The sequence below is a fragment of the Mustela nigripes genome, chromosome 13 (genome assembly GCF_022355385.1).
Source record: "Mustela nigripes isolate SB6536 chromosome 13, MUSNIG.SB6536, whole genome shotgun sequence".
NCBI classification, from domain to species: domain Eukaryota; kingdom Metazoa; phylum Chordata; class Mammalia; order Carnivora; family Mustelidae; genus Mustela; species Mustela nigripes.
The window spans coordinates 115,076,566-115,101,711 of NC_081569.1; the positions used below are offsets into that span (position 1 = coordinate 115,076,566).

The window sequence follows — 25,146 nt, forward strand, 5'->3', positions numbered from 1 at the left end:
TCATTTGGGTATAGAAAGAATAGAAATGGCTTTTCGACTGCCTTGTTGCTGGATACACACAAATAAAAAATGGGCCAGTATGTTCCCAATACGTATCAGAGACTCAGACTGCTGGGAAGGTAGGTGGGGAGGGCTGGAGGGCTGGAGGGGTGGGACATGGTCAAGCTCATGGAGCTCCTGGTGGAGCCAGAAGCCTGGTCTCCAGACCGTTCACCTCTGGAGGGGCAGGTATCCAGGTGATCTCTGAAGACCCTTGGAGCTCATAAAGCCTAGGGGCCACCTGTAGTGTCTGTAGGTTTTTTTGTTTTTTTGTTTTCATTTTTTTAAAGTACTAAAAAAAAAAAAGATTTTATTTATTTACTTGGGGGGGAGAGAGAGAGAGAAAAGGATAAAGCACCTGTGTAAAGGAAGGTACAGAGGGAGAAGCAGGCTCTCTGCTGAGCCGGGAGCCCGAGGTGGGACTCGATCCCTGGACCCTGGGATCATGACCTGAGCCGAAGGCAGACACTTAACTGACTGAGTGGTCTGCCGCTCTGAAAATGAGGAGAGCATTGCGGGCTCAGTTTCCCACCCTCCTGTGGGAGGAAGTTACCTGGCCAAGGGCCCTCGCTGAAGGTCAGAAGGTCACACCTCGCAGACTCTGCTCTCACTTGTCACGTGGCCTCAGGCAAGTGAGTGAACCTGTCAGAGCCTCTGCTGTCTCCTCGAGGAGAGGAGGACACTGACAGCATGGAGCACCTGACGGAAATCACGGTGGGGATAGATCTGACTGTGCAAAGACCAACTCTGGGTAAGAGTTGGCCAATGTTCTTACCAGAGCATGAACTTTGGGCTTTGCCTCTGCTTGAAAACAGAGATGAGAAGGGGGGTGGGGGCGGGTAAGGGCAGAGAGGGAGGGGCCAGGGAAAGGAAGAGAAGGTGCATCTGGTCCAATTCTTATGGCTCAGGGCTGGCCCTGTCCCTGAGGCCTCGGCAGGGCAGTGAGTGGGAGCAGGGAGTGGGCCTGGCTGACCCCCTTTAGGGCAGCTTCCTTCCATCTTAACCGTGGGCGCTCTCTCCGTCCCGGGATCGGATGCAGGCCTCTCTCTGGATGCGGGTGTCACGTTAGGACCCAGCCTTGGAGCAGCTTTCTATTTGCTCTCTCAGTCCGTCCCATCCACCCTGCATGACCTGGCTCAGAGTCTGCCTCCTCCAGGAAGTCCGCCCACATCGCCCCAGAGCTTGGCATCTCTTTCTGGCCATGGTCAGATCTTCTCATCCTCAGGGCAGAGAGGACGTACTGGAACACAACAAATCCTCACACCCCACAGTGGTGTGGGGCTCTCAGAAGTCGTTGGACAGTAACAGCTTTCTAGTCCTTAGGTGGGATGGCTTTAAGATGTGTGTTCCACACTGGTTCCCAGAATGCTCCGGCAGGATCCAGCTCCCCTTGCGGCCCGTGGTAACGTGCACGACCACACACCTTTCATTAGCTGCCTCCCTTCCCTGTCTTATTTCCCCTGCCAGCCTCCTGGGGTCACCTCCCAAATAAACTACTTGAACTCAAATCCTTGTCTTGGGGTTTGCTTCTAGGGAAGCCCAAACTAGGGCGCTCCTCTTAGCCTCAGTTTCCTTATCTGTAAATTGGGGATAATAACAGGTTCAGAGGCCTCCCAGGATTATCACAAAGATGCGAGGAGAGGACATCACACAGGACTTGCCATTAACGTCAGTACCTGGCCCAGCACTGAGAAGGAATCTTCACGTTGAACCACTCTTGTTATTTTGATTTGGGCTTATCTTCAACTTTTTGAAAATGATTTGGGCTTTTCTTCACTTTTTGAAGATAGGGCTGACCCTTGAGGCAAAGCAGTCTGGACTTAGGGCCGACCCACCCTGCCCTAAAGAGACGCTTGCCTTTCCCACGATGGGTCCTCGCTGTCTTGTCCATCTGCATGTCCATCCATGCCCAGAAAATGGCCATCCCTTGGCATCAAAACCTTGCACTTGGGTCTACATTGAGTCTCATCGTCCCAGGAAGGGTGGGAAGCTAACCCCCTCCGAACCTCACAGGGAAGTGGGTGATTCGCTGGTGGACTAGACACGCTGGGAACATTGACTGGGACACTCGCTGGCATGAGTCGCTGATTTTATTTTCCATACAGTTTCTTCATTTGCTCTGAAGCCCTCAGTGAGTTCAAAATAGAAAACCTTTTGGTGGGGCGGGATGAAACAAGGGATCTTGTTTACTTGAGGATGACCATCAGCTTGCCTGCCCCTGGAGCCCCCTCCCTACTCATCCTTCTAGAGGGATCCACGGACTCCCAGGCTGTCCCTGGTGCCGCAGTGGGGCTGGCCTGGCCTGGGGGCAGGGGGCACCTGCCACCATACCCAGAAGAGACACCCCCCTGCCTTGGTCTTAGCAGGATTCTGCTGGGCTATCGAGCCTCCATGGTCCCCACTCCCTGTGGGAGGGACCTCTGTGGCAAGGAGAGGTTGGAACTTTGTTGGAAGCCACATAAGTTGCAGGAATTCCAATCTTTTTTTTTTTCTTTAAGATTTTATTTATTTATTTGACAGAGATCACAAGTAGGCAGAGAGGCAGGCAGAGAGAGAGGAGGAAGCAGGCTCCCTGCTGAGCAGAGAGCCCCATGTGGGACTCAATCCCAGGACCCTGAGATCATGACCCAAGCTAAAGGCAGAGCTTAACCCACTGAGCCACCCAGGCGCCCCAGGAATTCCAATCTTTAGGTACAACTGCTACTCAACAGATTTTTATCTAGTCCAAGGTGAATGAATCCACTAAGCCACTGAGCCCCACAGGGGAGCCTGGACTCTTGCAACACAACCTACCGCACTGAAGGGGAGCCCAGCAGAAGCGTCCAGCGGCTGAAAGGTAGGGATTCCACGCAGGTACAACATAGCCCAGGAGCAGCCAGACTGCCTGGGTTCTGGGTTCAAGTTCCAGCTCAGGCACTGGCTCGCTGAGGGAGGTCACACAGCTTCTTGGCATCTCAGCTACCTTTTCTGTAAAATGGGTCTGATTGTCATGCCCAAGTCAGAGGGCTGCCGTGAGCACACACGGTGCTGATTCACGTGCACACCTTCGCTGAGTGCCCAGGACAGAGTGCCCGATGGACCCTGGCTGAGGTCACTGGGGGACCCTGCGGATAACGCCCGTGAAGACAGACCATGAGCTTCGAGCAAACATGGTTTCTGCAGTGGACAGCTGCCGGGGCGTGGGGAGGAGGCCCAGGGCTTTATGTCGGGTCAATGAAATGTGTTGGAAGCAGACAGAGATGCTGCTGACACAGCACTGTGAACAGACTACACACATAGCGTGCTTGAAAACAGCTCCTCTTCTGTGATGCGAATTTCACTTCCATAACAAACAAAACTGAAAACAGACTTTTGGGAAGTCAGTGAGGGGACAGAGAACAGGTGGCAAAAACTTCGAGAAGCCTCTTTACTTCTGTCCGGCTTGATTTTTTTTTTTTTTTTTTTACAGTGACTACACATGTTTATCACTTTTACAATTAAACAAATCAAATGTTTTTTAAAAAGGAAGTGGTGCATAAGAGAAAGCGCGTGGGGTGGGTGGCACCTGACGGGTTCTGACTCATGTTTCACTATCTACCTCCCTATCTTCCCCTGTGATGCTCACAGGACCAGAGTACCTTCACGAATGGCCCTGTTTCAAAGGGAGAAAAGTGAGCCTCAGAAAAATCTTAGCCCCTTGGCTCAGCTCACAGAGCCTGGCTCCAGAAAAGCTTTTGCCTGCGTCACATAGCCCCTGTTCTCTTATATCAACTAAGGGGGTGAAACAGGATCTCTCAGGTGCCTCCAGCTCTCATCCCGGATGCCTGGCTGACTTCTCCAAGTGCCAGTCCTGCTTCTCAGGGGTCCTGGTGCCCAGACAGCCCCCGCCAGCCACACAGCCCCCTGTTCTCCAGAGGGGGGGGACACCTGCTCTCCAAAGCAGGAACCAAATGTCCCACCAGTCTCTCGCTCCTCAGTTCTGGAAACAAACACCCCAGTCGAAAAGCTGACCAACCCAAGAAAGGAAAGCAGAAACAGGCAGCTGTGCTTGCCCACCACCGGCCACGAGGTGAAGAGACCTCAACTCACCCCAGCCGCCTCCTGGAGCAGGATCCCGGCGGCCTCTGCCTGGCCCAGACCCAGCTGCAGCCACACAGGACAGGTCTTGATGAGCTTCTCCAGGACACTGATACCCCGCCGGGGAAGGCAGTTCTTCGGAGTGACCGGGGGCCGAGGCCCCATGCCATCCTCCTCCTCCTCTTCCTCTCCCTCTCCTTTGCCAACATCTGGAACAGGACTGAGAACAGAATCAAACGATCAGCCCTGCTGCAGCCAGCCCACACAGCGGAGTGTAACAGACCGACAGTCAATTCCACTGTGCCCATTCATTAGGCATCTATGAAGCCACCAGTCCTCTGGGGAATTAAAAAAAGAGACAAACCATGATCCGCACCTTGGGGTGCTTATAATAAAATGGGTTGGATCAACACAGACGAAACCAGCTGAAGCAGAAGATTGGGATAAATGTAACAGAACACCATGCGGCGGGAACAGCTAATTCCAACCCCGGCTAGCTTCGGGGAAACACAGGGGACTCCAAGGAACTATATCTCTCAGGGTATCTGCAGGGGTGAAAACCTTCATCAGACAGAGGGGGTAGTTACACAAGTAGGAAGATGTGGCTGGTGCCTGTCTTTTGCCTGCGTCCCTGGCTAGTGGTTGCTCTAAGGGGCCGCTCTGGGGAGGGTCAGGATGAGCCCCACTAAAGGCACAGAAGAGGGGAACGGGGTGGTGGGGGAGAGGGGGTTCAAGGGCTGCAAGATCCAGAAGTCCTGAGGAGGGAACAGCTTTTCCCAAAGGCAAGGGCGGGGCCCCGGCCAAAATTCCCTCCTGACGTGCCCACTCCCACATCCTCCCAGAAGCTGTCCCTCTCATGGATGCTGTGTGCACAGGGACGCTTGTGCATTTCCCCTCTGGGTCCACACTGAAAAGTGTGCCCAGGACGAACAGGAGTGTCTGAGGCAGCTGCAGGCACCGTGGGGCCGGGAGGGGCGGTGAGGCAGCCCCATGGATGGCTACAGGCTGTGGAACTGGGGCTTAGTGAGCCACATTTGGAGTTCAAGTCCAGGGCAGCCCAGCTGATGCTGATGTAACCTCTTCCCAGGCCCTGAAGTCCGGTCACAGCATCTCCGCTGGGAAAGAAGTGAAAAGGCTGGAGGCCAGAATTACCCTGGAAAGAAGCACCCTGGGGCCTGTTAGTTTCCTCTGACCCTCGAAACCCAAAACTATCTTCTGGCACCAAAAGGCTTCCTGATCATCTTTAAACCTCCTCACTTGGCCAGGGGCCTCCCCCAGGGGCACATTAGGGCTCTCATGGAAGCTGGGAGTGAGAGCTCGCACTTCCCCTCTGCCACCATCTATGCTGAGGCCGTGCTGAGTCCTTTCCCTCTGAGTCTGTTTTCTCATCTATGCAATGGGCAGGTGGTAGCCCCGAAGCTTCCTCCACTTACTGGGTGGTCCTACGCGGGGACTGGGCTTTGGGGACAAAGGTCCTCATCTTCTCCTTAGAACCAAAGCCATGATCAAACAAACAGGCTCTGGGAGGAAGGAGGGGGTCTATCTCCCATTCGCTTGTACTATGAATATTTTCCGAGGGCCTGTGAGCTCCAGATGTTGTTCTAGGAACGGGGTCAGAGCAGAGAACAAGAGTAAAAACCAAACCAAACCAAATCAACAAACCTCACCTCTAGGAGAGAAGCCAGGTGACAGACAAGGTGAATGAGTGACCTAGAGTGTGTCAGGTCATGCTGAGCTGTAACAAGGATGCAGATTTGGGAAAGAGCAAAGCCCTTTGAGCGACCTGACCCAGAGAAACCTCAAGGAAGCCTGGGTGCTGGCAGATGCTGGGGCTAGAGGGTTGGGGCAAGGGGAGGTCAGAGGGGGCAGGGTGGGTGTCCCCATAAGGATGCTGGAACGACTGGCAGAGTTGACTCTAAGGCCGCTCCCTGCCCCCAGCTCCCTGGAAGTCCCAGCTTCATCCTGAGGACAGGATGACCAAGGATAAACTCCGTCCAGGCTCCAGAATCATGGGGACCATGCCATGAGTCTTTTGTGATCACAAAAGACTTCCTGCTCTAAAACCTTCAATGGCTCGCACTGCCTAAAGGATCCAATCCAGTCTCCTAATATTAAAGGCACTCCCATTCTGTGCCCCTGCCTTCCCCCATCCCCATAAACTCCTCACAAAGAGCTGCCCTCCATCCCCTCAGCAAAACCTGCATTTCCCCACTTGGCACTCCTGAGGCTCAGGCTGCGCTATCCACCTGTAATTCCAATGCCCAAAGTGATTCCTTTAGGTTCCCTGTTACCAACATTGTCTCCAATGGGCAGGCATAAGTTTAGTGGATTGGACCAGAAAGCAAGAACCATGAAAGGGAAGATGGATAAATTAAACATACCAAATTAAACTTGTGCCCATCAAAACACCTCACGAAGAAAAGGAATACGCAAACCACGGGCGGGGAAAAAATATTTGCAAAGCATACATCAAACGGAGAACAAGCACGCTCGCGTTAAAAACGGGCCAAAGATTTGAAAATACCTCCAAAGAGACATCTGAATGTCCAATAAGCCAGCGAAAGATTACTTGACATCATTAGTCAGTAGGGGAATGCAAATTAAAGCCACAATGAGATACCATGATGCAACTACGAGAATGGCTAAAATTAAAAAGACAGACAACATCACACGCCGGTAAGGGTGGGAGGAAACCAGAGCTCTCCGGCATTACTGGAGAGACTCTAAATGGGGACAATCACTTTGGAAAAAGACAATTAAAAAAAATTTTTTTTTTTTTTTTTTTTTTTTTTTTTTTTTTTGGTAAACCTAAACATACACCTCGCATATGATCCAACCATCTCACTTCTGGGTATCTATCTACCCAAGAAAGATGAAAGTCAATGCCCGCGCAAAGACCCGTACGTAGATGGATGTTCACTGCAAAATTCTTTCAACTCTTCTGCATGTTTAAAATCTTTTATAGGACACTGCTGGGGATAAAGTTCTCCCCACCCCTTAAGACCCATCCAGAAGAAGCCTGCCTGCTTTATTAGAAGTCCTGGGTTCGAATCCAGGCTGTGTGACCTCTGGACAGTTATGCTACTTCTCTGGGCTTCAGTTTAAGCATCTGTAAAAAGGTAAAAATTACCCTTACCTGATAGCGAGGCAGAGAGAGACGGGTCGAGTGCTTCGCACAACTCAATAAAAGTTAACTATTGTTTTTCTATCATCTCAGCCCTCTAGTTAGGATTCTTCTCATTATAACTCTTCTACTTTGTGGCCTTGATTTTAGGACTTAGCACATTTGATGAGAATGACCGTGTAGGTGTCTGTGAGTTGCACCTGGCTTGTACCCAAGACAACATGTGAACCCAGAGTTCAAGTGCTGTGTGGGCTCAGCGAGAGTCCCCAGCAGTTTACAGCTTCTGTGGCTGGGCTGTTCCACTAATCACAGCAGTGAAACAAGGCCTGACGGGGTGTCAGCTCTGGGCATTTCTACCTCTGTCATTCTGCTGGAGCCCCAGGGCCCAGCCCCAAGCGCCATCATGGTACAGGCACTTTGCAGAGCAAGTGACGCCCAGAAGCTCAAGTGACCCAATGCCCAATGTCAGCAGGGACTCAGGGATCCGAGGGTCTGGCCCCATGGCCCTTCTCCGGCCTGGTCAGAGCAGGTGCCCTCGTCACATTGTCCCTTCAGGGCTCTTGTGCTCCTGTGACTCGGAGCGAGGCCCAAAGCTCCCCTAGCCTCAGCTGCTCCTTTTCTAACTGGCATCTGCTGGCAGAGCAGGTGACCCAGACACCCATGTCCTCGCTCTCAGCAGCCAAACTCTAGCTGAAGGTCCCATAAGGGCAGCCACAGGAAACTTGGGCAATGAACAGGACTGTCAGCAAAAAAGTAAGGAGCCTCAGAAACTTTAGTGCAACTCATCAGAAAAGAGAAATCATTCATGGCCTTTTTCTTTCTGCTCGCTGGTAGGGAGGACAGCGCCACTCTGGGCCAGGTGTCACTGGACACTGGGCTGAGCACGGGGTGGTCAGACACTCGGGAGACCCTCCCCCTGCACTGCAGGGACCCAGCCTGGATGCAGCAACTGGCTTTATCTGGGGGACTTTTGTCACCAGCTTCCTGAAGGAGCAGTCAATTGGCATGTCCCCAACTTGCTGGACCGGTGTCTGGGTCCCCGTCACTGCTGAGGAGAGAAAAGCTCTGTTCTGGGGTGGAGAGGCTGCCCCAGGAGGCCCCTCCTAAGTTTGGGGTCAGAGCAAGGTGGCAGCTTGGAGGGCAGGGCCCGGCTCCATGCTGCCTGTTGGGAAGGAAGCCATGGAAGTTTCCCAGCTCACGAGAGCTCCAGCCCCAGGGAAAGAGCTTGGGAAGTTCCAGTGTGACTCCTTGTGAGGGGAACTGAGGGTCCCTTGTGCAGACTTAGCTAGAAGCTGAGCGGAACATGGGATGGAGGGAAAGGACTGGCAAAAGGCCATCTTGGTTCCACCCGTGATCCCAACCCCAAGCAGCTTTAAGACCGAGCTGGTCTATCAAGACAGAGAGGCCTAGTCCCTGCCCTCACGGGCTCTTAGGCCTGTAGGGGCCAGACGTGGCTCCAGTGATAATATTATGGGATGGCCCCATCACTCTGTACGAGGTGCACAGGCACCCAGGTGACGTGGGGGGCGACATGGGAGGGGGTCCTGGGAAAGCAGGATAGCAGCCTGCCTGTTTGATGAACAAGGAGCCCACAGCTCGACCACGTGTGGGTCTGTTCTAAGTACTCCACGTGCTCCCTTAACTCGGCTGACCTCCCACCTGTATACCTGGGTTGCACTGTGTCCCCCAAAATGGCTTGTGCAAATTTTAACCCCCAGTACCTAAAGTTGTGACCTTATTAGAAAAGGGGCTCTTTGTAGATGTTACTAAATTAAGGATGAGATCATCCTAGATTGAAGACGGGGCCTAAATCCAGTGGGAGGTGTCCTTATAAGCAGAGGCGGTGGAGAGATGCTAGCAGGCCACCCGACGGCAGAAGAAGAGACTGGATTAGAACGTCTCAAGCCAAGGAGCACCAAGGGCCGAGGGCCGTCACCAGAAGGTAGGAGAGAGGATGGAAAGGATTCTCCCTCAGAGCCTGCAGATAGAACCATCTTGGCCAACACCCTGGTGTTAGACTTCCGGCCTCCAGAACGGCGGGAAGATAAATGTCTGTTGTTTCAAGCTGCAAGGTTTCGGTAAGCCGCCACAGTCCTGGGAAATGACTAGCTGACATCGAAAAGTCCCATGTCAAGATGAGAACACGGAGGCACAGAGAGGTTAAAGAGCTCACCCAAGGTCACACAGCCAGTAGGGGGCAGAGCTGGGATTCAAACCCCAGGCAATGTGGCTTCAGAGTTTGTGCTTCAAACCGCTACCTTATTCAAGCTCTTGAAGAAATTTAAAACAATTTTTCCCATGTATCTGTACCTTTGGAGTACACGGCAAAGAGTGTTCAATAATGTTTGCTATATCATTTGGAATATCTACAAACATACACAGACTCATATAAAAATATACATAGAAATAACTTCAGGAGGCTATGTAAGACATCATTAAAGACAGTTATCTCTGAGACGTTCAGGGGATTTGTTTCCATTTTTAATACTGATGAAGCATTACTTATATGATTTAAAACCCATCTTAAATAATGTGTGAAAATATCCCTGTTTGCCACATAAACAAACACAGAGAGTTGGAGAGCTGCTGGCTTTGGGGATCTTCCAGGCCTGGCTTGTACCCTGGTTTTGCAGACTTATGGGTAGGGCTTGGATGCCTTATCCAACCACTATGACCTTCAGTTTCTTCTTCTGTGAAATAGGGAGTAGGCACCACCAGCTGAGAGGACTTCTCTTAGGAGCAAAGATGAGGTGGGCAGGCACGTGGCAAGAAGAGGGCACTCCGTGCACCATGATTTTCATGGGAGTCATTAACAGTTAACCTCTAAAAGCCAGTTGAATTGCTGAGCAATTCCAGCACCCACCCTAAACTTCTGAGGCCCAAAGCCCCCTTCCTTCCTTTTGAAGTAGCCCCTGTTTCTCCTGCTGGGACAGGATTGAAGAGGGGTCCCAGAGGGGAGTTCCCCTGTGACTCTGGAGGCCCCGAGAAGCACCCATACTTCAACACTCCCAGGGTGGGACAGGATAGTTGCTCACGGCAGCCCCCAACACCCCATCAATTTTCTAGTCCTCCATGCAGACTGCTCCTCCGGGAAATGAGTCCTGCACAGACAGGAGGGGACCAGCAACACAAGGACAGGCATGTGGGAGGTGTGAGACATTGCAAGGAGGGACACCAACCCCGCATCGGTGCCATCTCTCTCTAGACTCACGACTAGAGGGTCAGCGGACATTTCACACACCCTGCACAGTGCAAGGGTGACTCATTCAGTCTCTGTCCCAACCCCTGCCGTGCCCTGGCCAAGTGACTGGGGGCAAGGTACTGAACTTCTACGGGCCTCAGTTTTCTTATCTGTGCAATGGAGCTGGTAACATCTACATTTCAAGCAGCACCTGGCACATAGTAGCACTTCAAATAGGTTTGTATTCTAGCTGCGGGGTGGGGGTGGGGAGCCACATATGCGGCCACACCCAGGTTCTCCCAGGGACACCTGTTGCTGTGACAGCAATGCAAGAGACAGCCAGAGATAAGCCAGAAGCCATAGTGCACTAAAAGCCACTGGAGCACGAGAGGGTAAAGCACCACTAAGAATGAAGACAGGTGCACCTGCTCTGAAAATGACTGTCAAAATCCAAGGGAGACAGGCATGCTGCAGCCCAGGCCTCCCAGGATGAAAATAGGCACAAGGAGACAATGATGATGGCCCTACCATGGCCTTGGTAGTGACCAGAAAATGGGAATGACCAACGTCCATCTGTCCATCCGTAAGAGAACGGGTGCACAGGCTGTGATCCCATCCACCTGGACGACCACACATCTGCTAAAAGGCAGGAGCCAAAGCTACACGGTAAAATCTCAAAATCCTGTTCATTCCCCGATTTCGGTCCCTCTGCTGAAGATAGATAGGTAAGGGAATGACCCTGTGTTTGGGAAACCCCCACTAAGATATATGGGGGTAAAGAGGCACCATGTCTGCAAGCTGTTCTCAGAAGCTTCAGGAAAAAAATGAGAGAGGACGAGCAGATGGGACAAAATGTAAGTAATCAGTGTCTCTGGGTGAAGAGTGTACATACAGAAATTTGCAATACTCATCCTGTAACTTTTCTGGGAGTCTGAAATTACAGTAAAAAAAAAAAAAAAAAAAAGAAAGTTTTAAAATCCTACAAACCTAGGGCGCCTGGGTGGCTCAATCATTAAGCGTCTGCCTTCGGCTCAGGTCATGATCCCAGAGTCCTGGGATCGAGCCCCACTTTGGGCTCCCTGATCAGCGGGAAGCTGCTTCTCTCTCTCTCCCACTCCCCCTGCTTGTGTTCCCTCTCTCGCTGTGTCTCTCTCTGTCCAATAAATAAATAAAATCTTTAAAAAAAATAAAATAAAATCCTACAAACCTGATGTGGAATGCAATAAGCAAATCACGGAAGGAACAGAAACACTTCGGTGTGAAACATACATGACAGTTCTGTATGCCCCGTAGAGAGCGCACACGCACCGACTTCGGGGTGATGGTTGCTGCTGAAGGGGGGAGGCAGGCAGTGGGATCAGGGAGGGCTGGGAAGGAGGCTTCAGCCCTCTCAGTAACCACTGATAAACTGCCACACGCCTTTCCCCCAATATCCTAGCACCTGTCACAAGGTGAGGAGAGACTGGGTGGGAAGTCTCCAGGCACCTAAGCCTAAGCCTATTCCTCCTGCCAGAGCAATTTATACGGGATACTCCAGCTTTTCAAAAAAATTTTCTAATTTTTAAAAATTTTTTTGGCGTTTTAAAGTCAATTCTGGAGCCTGAGGGCTGTGCTGAAAGGCAATGAAGATACACCCAGCCTAGGCATCCACCAATTCATCCAAAGAATCAGGCCCCAGGGGACTTCTGGGGGGAATCCTCTGACAGCCGCCCCAGGGTCACTAGAGAAGCAGCCAGAGGTCACTGGCTCATTTCTCTGGCAGCCATAGGACTTCGCTGGGAGCAGCAGCTTGTGCCAGTGCGAAGGACACTCTGGAGGCCTTAGTGTGATGGGGAAAGCCAAGCTGCTCTGCCCGTCTGAGCCTCAGTGCACCACCCCCTAGCCGTAGTTGGGAAGACGAAAACACCTGCCTAACGGTGGTGTGAGGCTCTCATGGGACAGCATCAGGAAAGGCTTCAGCCACAGCTGACACCTAACAGGTGGTCACTCCTCGAGGGGATGGGACGTTTGGGGACAGTGCTGGAGACGTCAGATGTGCAGCAAGCCATTTCTGTGGTTCAAATACTGCTGACATTACTGGCCATGAGCTGCTCGCAGAGGTCCTGAACTGTTACCCAGAGGCCTTTGTGACCTTCCAAGCCACTGCCCTCCACCTCCAATGATCCCCTGACACCACAACCCTCTCTGTACACCCCCTAGGAGAGAACTGCCATAGCTGTTGGAAGACCTCCAAGGACAGGGCATCACCATCTCACCGGGCAACCCATTCTGAGAAGCAATTTAGAGTTTCTATGGAGATGAAACGTGTTCCTAGGAAGTCTTCTCTCTTGTTGCTTTCTCCATGCCGTATGGGGCCTTAAGGACAACTCACCCTGCCCCCTTCCCAGAGCCCTCCAGCTGTAGGAAGGGGGCTGACACAGGCTCTCCCCCAGGTCTTCTCCTCTATGGGATGAACAGCACCACGCCTCCACAAGGCTGGCCCGAGGTAACATTCATCAGCGGCTGTCCCCACTGCCAGGCACTGAGCTGGGTTTATTATATTTACTGTCTCCGGGAATTTGCACAAGGAGTGATTTTTTTTTTTTAAGATTTTATTTATTTATTTGACAGAGAGAAATCACAAGTAGACTGAGAGGCAGGCAGAGAGAGAGAGGGAAGCAGGCTCCCTGCTGAGCAGAGAGCCCGATGCGGGACTCGATCCCAGGACCCTGAGATCATGACCTGAGCCAAAGGCAGTGGCTTAACCCACTGAGCCACCCAGGTACCCCAGGAGTGATTTTTTTTTTTTATTTTATTTATTTATCTGCAAGAGAGATCACAAGTAGGCAGAGAGGCAGCCAGAGTGAGAGGGGGGAAGCAGGCTCACCGCTGAGCAGAAAGCCCGATGCGGGGCATGATCCCGGGATCCTGGGATCATGACCTGAGCTGAAGGCAGAGGCTTTAACCCACTGAGCCACCCAGTGCCCTACGTGCTGTCCTGATAGATTTGCCTTCTGGGTTATTTCATATACAGAATCAGACCACAGTGGTCTTTTAGGTTTGGTTTCTTTCACTTGGCATATATATACATATTTCCTGTGTAGTTAACATACGGTGTTCTATTAGTTTGAGGTATACAGCAGAGCAATTCAACAACTCCGCAGATCACTCCGCGCTCATCAGGATAAGCATATCCCCAACCCCCATCACCTATCCGGCCCATTCCCCACCCGGCTCCCCACAGGCAACCTTCTGTTTGTTTTCTACAGTTAAGTCTATTTCCTCGTTTGTCTTCTCCCTCCCCCACGTCCCGCCTTGGCATAATTTTTAAGGCTCAACCATATTATCATAGCTCAAAGGGTGTACAGTACTTCACTTCTTTTTTTCTTGGCACAGAATATCCCATCGCATGGACACACCCCGTTATACTTATTCCCCCAGCTGATGGACATTTGGATTGTTTCCATTCTTTGGTCACCATGAGTAATGCTGCTAATTTTCCTGTGCAAGTTTTTGCATGGGCATTGTTTTCAATTCGCTTGTATATCTAGGAGAGAAATTGCCAGGTCATAGGGGCACTCTGTATTTAGCATCTTTTTTTTTTTTTTAAAGATTTTATTTATTTATTTGACAGAGAGAGATTACAAGTAGGCAGAGAGGCAGACAGAGAGAGAGGAGGAAGCAGGCTCCCTGCTGAGCAGAGAGCCCGATGTGGGACTCGATCCCAGGACCCTGGGATCATGACCTGAGCCGAAGGCAGCGGTTCAACCCACTGAGCCACCCAGGCGCCCCTCTGTATTTAGCATCTTAAAGAACTGCCAGGCTGTTTTTCAGAGGGGTATACCAGTTAACATTCCCACTGGCAGCCTGTGAGGGTCCCCATTTCTCCACATGCTCATCAACACTTATTCTTGCCTGTCTTTTTATTTTATGGCCATACTAATGGGTATGAAGTGGTATCTTGTTGTGGTTTTGGTTTGCATTTCCCTGATGTATAATTATATTGAGCACCTTTTAATTACTAACTATATACACATATATGTATTATTCTTATATTGTATATATAGTATATATATTGCATATATCATATATATATAGTGTTGTATTATATATTATATAATATTATAAATTATTATCCTTTAGAAAAATGTCTTCAGATCCTTTGCCTGTATTAGGAAAACATTATGTCTTTTTATTATTGAATTATACTTTCTTTATATATGCTTTATACAAGTCCCTTATAAGATGTATGACTTGCAAATATTTTTCTTCCATTCTGTGACTGTCTTTCATCTCCTTGGTGAAAAGCTAAAGTTGTCCTTTGAAACATGAAAGCCTTTAAATTTGGTGAAGTCCAATTTGTCTTTTTTCTCTTTTGTTGCTCATACTTTTGGTTTCATATCTAAGATACCATGACCTAATACAAGATCATGGGTTTATCTTCTAAGAATTCTATAGTTTCATCTCTTACACTTAGGTCTTTGTTCCATTTTGAATTAATTTTTTGTGTTTGGAGTGAGGTAGGAGTCTAACCTCTTTTTTTATATATTTGGGCAACCTGTTGTCCTGGCAGCCTTTGTTAAAAGGTTATTTCGAATTTTCATGGCACCCTTGTTGAAAATTAACTGTAAATTACAGAGTGGTTTTCAGCCCCCTCATCGCACTATTTTTATCCTTCAGAGCATGCTGAGTCTTTTCTGTCTTTGTATTTTTGAAATGTGGAGTCTCAAACAGGGAACTGATTCCCCAGGTGTGCCCTGAGCAGCCAAGAAAGAAGCCTAACCATAACTTTCCACAATCTAGATCTTCTACTCTATTAGTGTGACACGAGATGACATCTGTTTTGCTCCAGCTCCCTATGCAACACCCTGGGGAAATGGTGGGAAATTTTTTTGTGTTCTGAGGTTGGGATCCCATTGTGGAAATGAAGGGAGAAAGCAAGTTTATGAGATCAGTAGTGACACGACAAAGGCTGTATTCATGGGGAGAACAGGTGTATGATACGAAGGAAGTGGTCCTGAGCTCACACTCAGGAGACCACGTTCTTCTCCTGTTGTTCACTACGTGACCTTGGGTAACTCCCTTCCCCTCTTGAAGCTCAGCAGCCCCTTCAGTCAAATGAGAAGGCGGAACTAGGTCTGGGATGGCAAGGGGGTCGGATGCCCACACTCAGCGGCTGCCTAGATCGGTAGGCTGAAGGCTCAGCAGGGAAAGAATGCTGGGATGCAGTACGATGTCTGCCCTGGGCTCTGTACGGGAGACACGCAGCAGCTGGGCTGGGGATTTACTGACATGGGTCAGACCAGGGACTAAGGTTCCTTCCAGCACTACAAATTCCATGATTCTGGACTCAGCTGACCTTTGGCTAGATGCCACTGGACGCCTTCTCTTCCTAGCTGGGCTGGCTCTGCCCCAACAGATGGCCTGAGAAAATGCAGGCGGCCAGCGCAGCTTCTCTGTGGCTTCCTTTCTGCCAGATGCTTTTTCCTCGACATGCGGAAGCCGAGCCCCAGCTGCTGCCTGACTTCCACCTCTGGCCCAGCCCTTGGTGTCCCTGGGATGCAAAACACAGCTCCGGGCTGACCGTGGCCATCCCAGGCGGATGGGAGATTAGCATCCAGTTTCAGAATCAGAATGTCTCACGTACAGAATGTGCGAACACACAGCAGATGCATCCAGCCCAGTTTCACAGGCTAAATAACTACGTGAGGCTCTGGTGTGTTCCCGCTAATGGTTGGGGCTCCAAGGGCAGTGTCTGAGAAATCGTGTTGGGTGAAAGTTCCCTGGGCTCCTCTCCATCCAGAAACCAAAAGGCCTTTCATGATGAGGGGGGACGCAGGGTGCAGCTTGGGACCCCCGACCCTTGGTGGGTTAGCCCCAGGGAAGCTGGGATGAGGTTCTGTGGGCCCCTACCCACAGCCTCTCAGAGGGGAAGTCAGCTTAAGCAGGTCTTCCGGACCCCGGAAGCGCTGAGAACGGGTCAGGCTGGCTGAGTTCGCACGTCACAGCCCACATCAAGGGGTCTGGCAGGTCAAAGGCCTTCAAACTTTCCACACCTGTGTGTACGGCAGACCTCTACTGCTCGGTGTGTGTCAAGCACTGCCATGCTCCCAGCCCTACCTTCCAGGCTGGCTGCTGGCTCCTCCGATGAGCCCTAAGGCTTCCACCGGCCCAGACGGAGCCCCTCCTGGGCCCTGGGAGGAGCCCGGAGGAGGCCCCTGCCTTCCACGCTGAGCCCGCTGCCGGCTGCTCCCACTCTCCCAGGCCTGCCCCCGGACCCTGTTTCTCAGAAGCTCTGACTGCCGACTCAGAGGCCTGGCCAATCTGTGCTCTTGATAGCCCTGGGCACCCATGGCCTCCTGCGAACCTGGGTCAAATTCCTCCAGCCTCCCTCTGCAACTTCCTCTGGCTCACAGGTCCTAGCCCCTTTCCCTATCCCAGCCAGCCCCTTGAACGCGGCTGAACCTGACTCAGCCCGCTGGCCTTGCTGACAACCTTCCCCCACACCAGTCCGGGGTTAGGACCGTCCACTCCCATCGGGACCCAGCTCACAGACGTGAAGACCAATTCTTTCCACAGTGCTGTGTGCAGTCAGGTTCTGAGTGATGACAAGGGCCCTGGTGACTAGTGCTTTAAGCATGGGCTTAGGGAACCAGACAATCTGGATTAGAATCCCACTTGGTGACCTTGACAAGTGTCTAAGGCTCCCTCTGCCTCAATTTTCTTACGCTTAAGATGGGAAATACAAGCATTACGACCTTATGGGATTGCTGTAAGGAGTTCAGGATAGTGCCTGGAATACAGTGAACATTCAGTGATGTTATCAGCATCCATTTGTTTATCCAATGGGTTTTTACTGAGCATCTACTATGGACCAGACAAAACTCTAGACTTACGTAATAATAATTACAAAAATAATCATACATAGTGAAAGAGCAGCTGACATTTCCCTCCTCCCACCCCTACCAAAAATTCTTAGAAACTTCACTGAACATGGAGATGGCTCCTGGAGAAGACAGGATTTGGGGGACAAACTTCCTGCCTGGGACTGAAGCTGGAGGCAGTGGGGACACAAGAACCCAGGACACCGAGGAGTGGGCAGGCCCATTCACACATGTGATACATGTATGCTGAGATGGGCTGAGGCCACCTCTGTAAAGACACAGGGGAGAGGGATCTCCTGGTGCCCTGCGTGAAGGACTGGGAGGCTGGGGGTGGGAGGGAGGTGCGTCACTGTATACCTTTTTGTACCTTTTGAATTTGAACCACGGGACTATATCACTTATTCAAAAAATAATTAAAACAATTTGTAACTTCCAAAAAGAAAAGTTCTCATTAAGGGGATTTCAGATGTTGAACACATCTGGGTTCTGTCCAAGCAGATCTAGAGAACACCACTTTCTTGTTTTGGCTAGGATAGCCCATTATAGGTCATTTTCCCTTCTAGAATCTATCTCAAAGAGATATTTTAAAAGTATGACAAGGGTGCCTGGGTGGCTCCGGCAGTTAAAATGTCTGCCTTCAGCTCAGGTCCTGCTCCCAGGGTCCTGGGATGGAGCCCCGCCTTGGGCTCCCTGCTCGGCCGGGAGCCTGCTTCTCTCTCCCCATCTGCCGCTCCCCTTGCTTGTGCTCTCTCATACTTGGTCTCTCTCACTCTCTCTCAAATAAATACATCTTAAAAAATATTTTTAAAAAAGTACGATAAAGCTCCACGAACAAAAGACGTTTACTGCAACGTGACTTCCAGACATCAAAAAATAGAATCAAACGGTGAACAATGCTGCCTGTCACTGCCCGTGAACTCTCCTCCCTCACGCTGTGTTCCAGGGTGGGTCGTATCTACTGCTGGGTGCCCCAGGATCAACACAGAACAGGTGCTCAATGACACTGTATTAACCATTGAAATGATTGAGGAACGATTAGTACTACTGGCAACACGCAATTATCTTTGACCTACAAAGAAAGCAATTGTTTAAAAAAGATTTTCCTTAAATTTGAGAGAGAGGGAGAGAGAAAGAGATCATGCGCAGGCTGGGAGGGTAGAGGGAGAAGCAGAGAGCCGATGCAGGGCTCCATCCCAGGACCCCGGGATCATGACCTGAGCCGAATGCAGACACTTACTTAACCCACTGAGCCACCCACGTACCCCTACTATACATCTTTTTTAAAATATTTTTTTATTTTGAATCCTGTGAATGTATTACATACTCAAAAATAAACTAATAATGTTTGAGATATGTATGCACCAGGCATTGCTCTATATTAACTACATTAATCCTTTAAAATAACCATATAAGATAACTCGTTATCCCTCCCATTTTACAGAGGGGGAAACTGAGGCACAGAAGTTAAGCCATTCACTAAAGCTATGGAATTAGTAAGTAGCTGAGCTGGGATTTGAACCTGGCTGGTTTGAGTCTATAGCCCAGTTCTTAACCCATTCTGTCAAAACCCTCCAGATTCCTGCTTGTAATAGAAGATGAAACATTGAACATTGTAAACATACAAGATGAGGACAGATGGAAGGACAGATCCTGTCCATGGAATGCCAAAGTATGACTTCTACATGTACTGATCTGAAGAATAATTGCAATTCCAGTTAGATTCCCAAAGGTGTTCTGTGAAAATGGAAGCAGAGATGCTAAGGGTCAAGGGTATCCCTGACACACTTGAAGAACAGGGTAGGATTTTGTTTGCTGGGTACCAAGACTTATTCTAAAGCTACAGTGATTAAGATGGTGTGGTACTGGTGCTGGATAGACACAAAGGTCAGTGGACTAGAAGAGTTCAGAAACAGTTCGACACATACACAGTCCCTTGATTTATGCACGGCCACAATAGGACACCGAGGAAAGGACAGTCTTTGCAACAAAATGTGCTGAGACAACGGGGTATCCACGTGGGCAGAAAAAGGAACTGGACTATTCTTCATGGCATATATAAAAATCAGTTCCAGGAAGACTCTGTCCTGACCTAAAGGTGGAAAGCAAAACCAAAAGCTTCGGAAGAAAATAAAGAGTATCTTCATAATCTGATGGGAGAGAGAGACTTCTTAACCAGTACACAAACACACACACACACACACACACACACACACACACACACCCCAACCTTAAATAAATGATACATTTGACTGCGTTAAAATGAAGACTTTCTGTTCATCAAGACACCATTAAGAGAGTCGAGTCAAGCCCTCAGTGGGAGAAGATACTGGTAACTCGAATTGCAACAGGCTGATACCCAGCTTAAGCACAGAACTTCTTCTGCACACAAATAAGGAAGAGACAAGACAAACAGAAGCAAACAGAAAAAATGAACAAGATGCTTGAACTTCCCACGGAGGACTTCCCAAGCATCCACAAGTGCAGGAAGGTTCCCCACAGCATGAAGAAACTAGGAATCTTGAAGAAAACTCCAAGAGCCCACAAGAAGGGCTGTGATGCGGAAGACCTGCATTACTGAGGCCCAGGAGGATACGGCAGAACGAGGGCCTCCTGCTCTGTCCATGAGAGTATAAACTGGTCCAACACTGGTGGTTCATCCTGAGATTAGGTGACTTCTTTCTCTTTCCTTACCCTGTCTGTACACCCTCATGAAAATCAGAAAACAAGAAGCAAACACTTCAGGGGTTTAATAAAAGTACAGGAATGGACGCCCAGGAGCAAGTCCTCCCAGAAGACCATGTGCTCATCTGTGTCTCTCTGTCACAGACAAGATGGCACCACGTGTGGGGACTCGACAGATCACCCCAGTCCCTCCCTTGGCCGTACCTCAGCCACCCGAGACAAACAAGGGGAAGGGCTACTGTTCCTAGGGACGGACCTGACCCCACCCTCCCCTTACCCATGGCCCTCTTACCTCCTTCTCATCTGGAACACAGGGGAGATGTCACCCTCCTACCCACAGGGCCCAGGAGCTGGGCAGGCCAGGTGCAATTCAGTGGGAAGAAAGGCAGATCCCCCGACATACGTAACTCAAAACGGGTCCAAAGGAACCAGTCCGATTCCAAAAGCGATTTTCCAGCCAGGAGAGTTTTCCCAGCTTCAGGTGTGGTCAGTGCTATGCCAAAGAATGGTGGAAGATGACGGGAAGGTTCTGTGCCTGTCCTGTCCAGTGTGGTCACCATTAGTGGCCTGTGGCTAGGGGGCACCTGAAATGTGGCTGATGAGACTGTTACTTCATTTTATTTTTTTTAATGTATTTTTTTAAAGATTTATTTATCTATTTTGTTGGGGGAGGGGGAGGATGAGCACCAGGGGGAGGGGTAGAGAGAGAGGGAGACAGAGTCCCAAGCTGATGCCACACTGAGCACGGAGCCCGAAGTGGGGCTCAATCTCACGGCCCTGAGACCACGGCCTGAGCCAAAACCAAAAGTCGGACACCCAACCAACGGAACTATCCAGGCGCCCATGTTACTTTATTTTAATTAATTTAATTTGTGAAATAGCTCTATGAGGCCAAGGTTCTGGACAACACAGGTCAAGACTTTTACCTGGTTTAAATCTTTTCAGTGCGCGTGAATTCATGTACCATGTGGGGGATCTGTTTCCAATTAGAAGGAAGAAAGAAGATTAAAAAGAAGAATTACATGCACGTCCAGTTTTATTACCATCTGCCATTACTCTGTTCAGAAAGCTCTTCGAGGGGAAGATTCTGCTCTTGGTCACCTCGTTCCCATGTTTAAGGGCCCCTCCTCTACAGACCTGGCTGCAGGTCTGGCTTTGCTCACAGATCCCAGCCCCCACGGCCTGCCCCCTTTCCCCAGGCTTCTACGAAGCTCCCAGAGTCCTTGCCCACCTTTCTGCTGCCTTGTCCTTCCCAGCGGAGGCCCCAGCTCAGAAAACAGGGCTCAGATGGCTCTGGGAAGGTGGGTCCTTTGCCCCTGCCAGCCTTCTTACTTCCAGGAGCACCCGCACCACGTGGTAGCCCATGTGTCCCACTGTGACCTGGCCTCTGGCCCTGCCTCCTGCTTACTCAGTGCTCCCCATCATGCTGCGGGGGGGGGGGGGGGGGAGGAAGGAGAGTGCAGTGCTCCCTTCCCCCACCTGACACTGGGGCTGGGGAGGGAGAGGCAAGGGGGGACAGCAGCAGCCCACGATGGTCATGGCTCAACCCAGGAGAGACAAAGGGCCTCTGTGCCCTCACACCCCTCCTGCTGGATCTCTGCAGGAATTTCTCTTTTTCCCCTGCCTGACCAAAATCCACTCTGAGTCTGGCTTTTCAGTGTTGGTAAAATGACAGTGAGAGCGGCACTGGTCCTACAACGCACCGGGAGGACAGGGAGGACTACTTTATCTGGAGCTTAATGAGGGCTCGATGAACAGTCGCTGGTGACATTACTCATCCTGGACAGCCCAGTGGTGCAGAAAATGCTTTGCCCGGGAAAGGGAGATGGGGTCTGCTCTAGGCTCTCCTACAGGCTTGCTGTGTGACCTTGCACAAGTGTCTGTCCTTCTCTGGGCCTCCATTCACTCAGTAGTGCAATAAGTGGAAGACTATCCCTGCCCTACACTACTTTAGGGGGTTGCTGGAAGGGTGAGTCGTGATCACCCTTGAGGACATGCTTCGACAAAGTGAACCCCATTTCTAAACTGGAAGTGGGGTCTGGCATGGAGCCAACCCAGGGCTCTGGGGCCATATACGGTGCTGATGGTCGCCTTCCCTCGGGGCTCTGGCAGAGCAGGGGGCAGCTGTGGGCTGCGGACAACGGGCCCAGACAGCACCTTGCAGGAAACTCTGGCAGCCTCACGCTCCTTCCACCCCTGGTGACACTGAGTCACCCTGCAACCCACCCAACAGTTGTCGTGACCACATTTCCTCTACTGGGGGATGAGCAAGTCATGTGAACAAGCCAGTTTCACTCGTCCTGGGGCTTCTTGGCACCTACAGCCTCCTGGGCCCAGGCCCACTTTGCAACACAAATGGGAAGCCCTGCTCCCTGCCTGAAATCCCACCCTTCAGCGGCACCTCACTTAGGCTTTTGTTCTCTGCAACCAGCGGGGCCCACCTGTCCTTGTCAGACTTTACAGTGTGCACAATCCCCAAAGCTTTAGCATGAGGGAAGTCATCAGCGCTGAGTCCTCCAGAGCAGGAGGCTGGGGGAAGCCCAGGACGCAGGGTCCTTGACTTCAGGGGCTGTGGGGTGCACAAGGAGCTATAGGGAGCCGTCCTGAGGCCTGACAGGCACCTGCCAACCCACCTAGGTTAGACTGTCTCTCCATGACTCCAGGATCAGGTCCCAGGGTGGGACTGTGCCAGAGGACGACAAGGGAGACACTAGTCAGTGGGACCAGGCTTGCCTATGGGGATAGGGCCGAATCAGGGAGGGGGCAGGGAGGCCACCCTTCAGAGGGGCTCCGAAAGCAGGGGAGGGTCCACACCACACCGGGCTCTAGGAGATGCAGCAAGGTCCCGGAACCTTGGGATGCAAGGAGCTCAGGGGCTCAGGATGATGGCTCTGGACTCAGACAGTGCTGGATCCAGATCTGGGCTCTCCCACTGACTGCTGAGAGCTCTGATCGAGTCACTGAACACTGAACACTGTTCAAGTCCTGAACACTGGGCACTAACCCCAGCCTCCTAGGGCTGTGATCAGGAACTCAAAAAAACAAAAACAAAAACAAAAACAAAAAAACTCTCAGCAAAGGGGCCTGATGTACGCCTTCCAGACATAATGGCTATAATTATTAGGGATGCGTCTATGAATGCCAAGAATCCTCCCTTTTTACTTGCTTTGAATGATATGCTGCTCCCTGATAAGATCCTTTTCTTTTACAAGATTGACTGATCTTAGAGAGACAGAGAGAGAGAGAGCAGACGTGCCCATGTGTGGGGAGGGGCAGAGGGAGAGGGAGAGAGAGAATCTCCAGCAGACTCCCCACTAAGTGCAGAGCCCACCTCGGGGCTTCATCTCACAACCCTGAGATCATGACCCCAGTCAAAAACCAAGAGTCAGACGCCTAAACGACTGAGCCACCCAGGCGCCTCTACAAAGATTATCCTATCCAAATCACAGGATATGAAACACTAACACAGACCACTCCCCTTCCTGGAAACCTTCCAAGTCTTCAATTTTGTTGGAGGGGAGAGGACCAAGGGGGTGGGAGTGGACAGAAGGAGAGGGCCAATCCCAAGGACCTGTGCATTTGAAGGACAGACCATACACAAAATAGGGACTTGTTAATTCCACGGAGTGCCGACGGTCCAGGGGAGAGATGTGGGATCAATTTCTCTGCACAATGTAGCTATAATCAGTTCTCATTTTCTGTGGTTGTTCTGTTCTATGAAGTCACCATGAGCACTGAGTTAGCGAATACCGAACCACTCTGTCCAGGGGAAACGCACGGTTGGGTGAGGTTCCTGTGAGCCGCTGGTCACAACATTTTGTCAACTGATTAACATGTAACCTTCCTTTTTTTGTTTTTTTGTTTTGTTCTTATTAAAGATTTTACCATTTGTCTGACAGAGAGAGACACCGAGAGAGGGAACACAAGCAGGGGCAGTGGGAGAGGGAAGCAGGCTTCCTGCTGAGCAGAGAGTCCCAGGCAGGGCTCGATTCCCAGATCTCTGCGATCATGACCAGGTCTGAAGGCAGATGCTTAACGACTGAGCCGCCCAGGCGCCCCAATACATAACCTTCCTTATGCTCCTTTCTTTTTAAAGACACTTCACTTAGTATATATTCTCAACGCGCGAATATTGAACTCAGAGCCAACAGAGCATATACCTCGCCTGAAAGAAGCTTCTCGAACACTCGCATTTTCTTGCAAGGCCCTCACGGTGTTCTTGCATTTTGGAGCGCTAGAAAGCACTTTAGCTCTGTGGTTGGGGGACACTGTAAACAGTGAAATCACCAACAAAATGCACAGAAAATGGGAAAACCATGGCACCCAACAGACCACGACAAGGGCTTGTTAGAAGGGTAAGCATTGAAACAAGAAGGCAGCGTCTCACTTGATCCGGCCTCAAGTGGCAATGTGTGCATCAGGGGAATCCCAATTTATCGCCACTCTGAGCACGACTGCAAATGACTTCCGAGGTGCTATGATTTGAGGGTTACGAATAACTTTAAGTGGGAGAATGTACAAACAGGGACTCTGTGAGTCCTGACGGCTGACTGCAAATGCTCCTTCATTAGGCCCGGCACCGGTCATGACGTGGACGTGAACCCTGGTCTCAGAGCAAGGGTCTCCCACAGAGAGGACAAGGACCCACCGCACCTCTCCCTGCGGAGCCCAAGCCAGGCACCTGCTCACCTCCAACTGGACAGCCCACGCGGCTGCCAGGTCAGCTCTTGTCAAAGGCGGAGGATGGGTCTGGGAGGACAATAGGAGGATGAAATTTGTGGCAACTACAGTGGAGACTCTGCCAGCCCGCAATCCTGGGAGTGCACCCAGAGTCACTCACCTGGGCCTCGCAGGTCACCTGCACATCTTTTTTTTTTTTTTTTTTTTTTTTAAGAGAGGAAGGGGGAGGAGCAGAGGGAGAGAGAGAACCTGAAGCAGGCTCCAGGTCCCTGTGTCCGGCTCCACACAGGGCTTGATCCCATGACCCTGCGATCATGGCCTGAGCTGAAACCAAGAGTCAGATGCTTGACGGAGCCGCCCAGGCACCCCCCTCACAGGTGTGTCTTTACGAAGTTCCTACTGTGTGTGGCCGCCATGCTGCCGTCATTCTGCACAGAGCCCCACACACCATGGGGCTTTGCACCTCCACATGGGGTGAGCAGAGGTAGCGACACCCAGAGAGATAAAGGAGGCAGCTCATG

The 25,146-nt window shown here is 50.9% G+C and overlaps 1 protein-coding gene across 1 annotated transcript in view; it reads right to left on the minus strand.

Annotated features, from left to right (window-relative positions):
- The window catches only part of RIN3 (Ras and Rab interactor 3), a 115,966-nt gene that overhangs the window by 76,821 nt on the left and 13,999 nt on the right, over positions 1-25,146 (minus strand). The window contains exon 2 of the mRNA XM_059373496.1: positions 4,108-4,315. Within this exon, the coding sequence (XP_059229479.1) occupies positions 4,108-4,315 (208 nt within the window). The remainder of the gene's footprint in view (positions 1-4,107; positions 4,316-25,146) is intronic.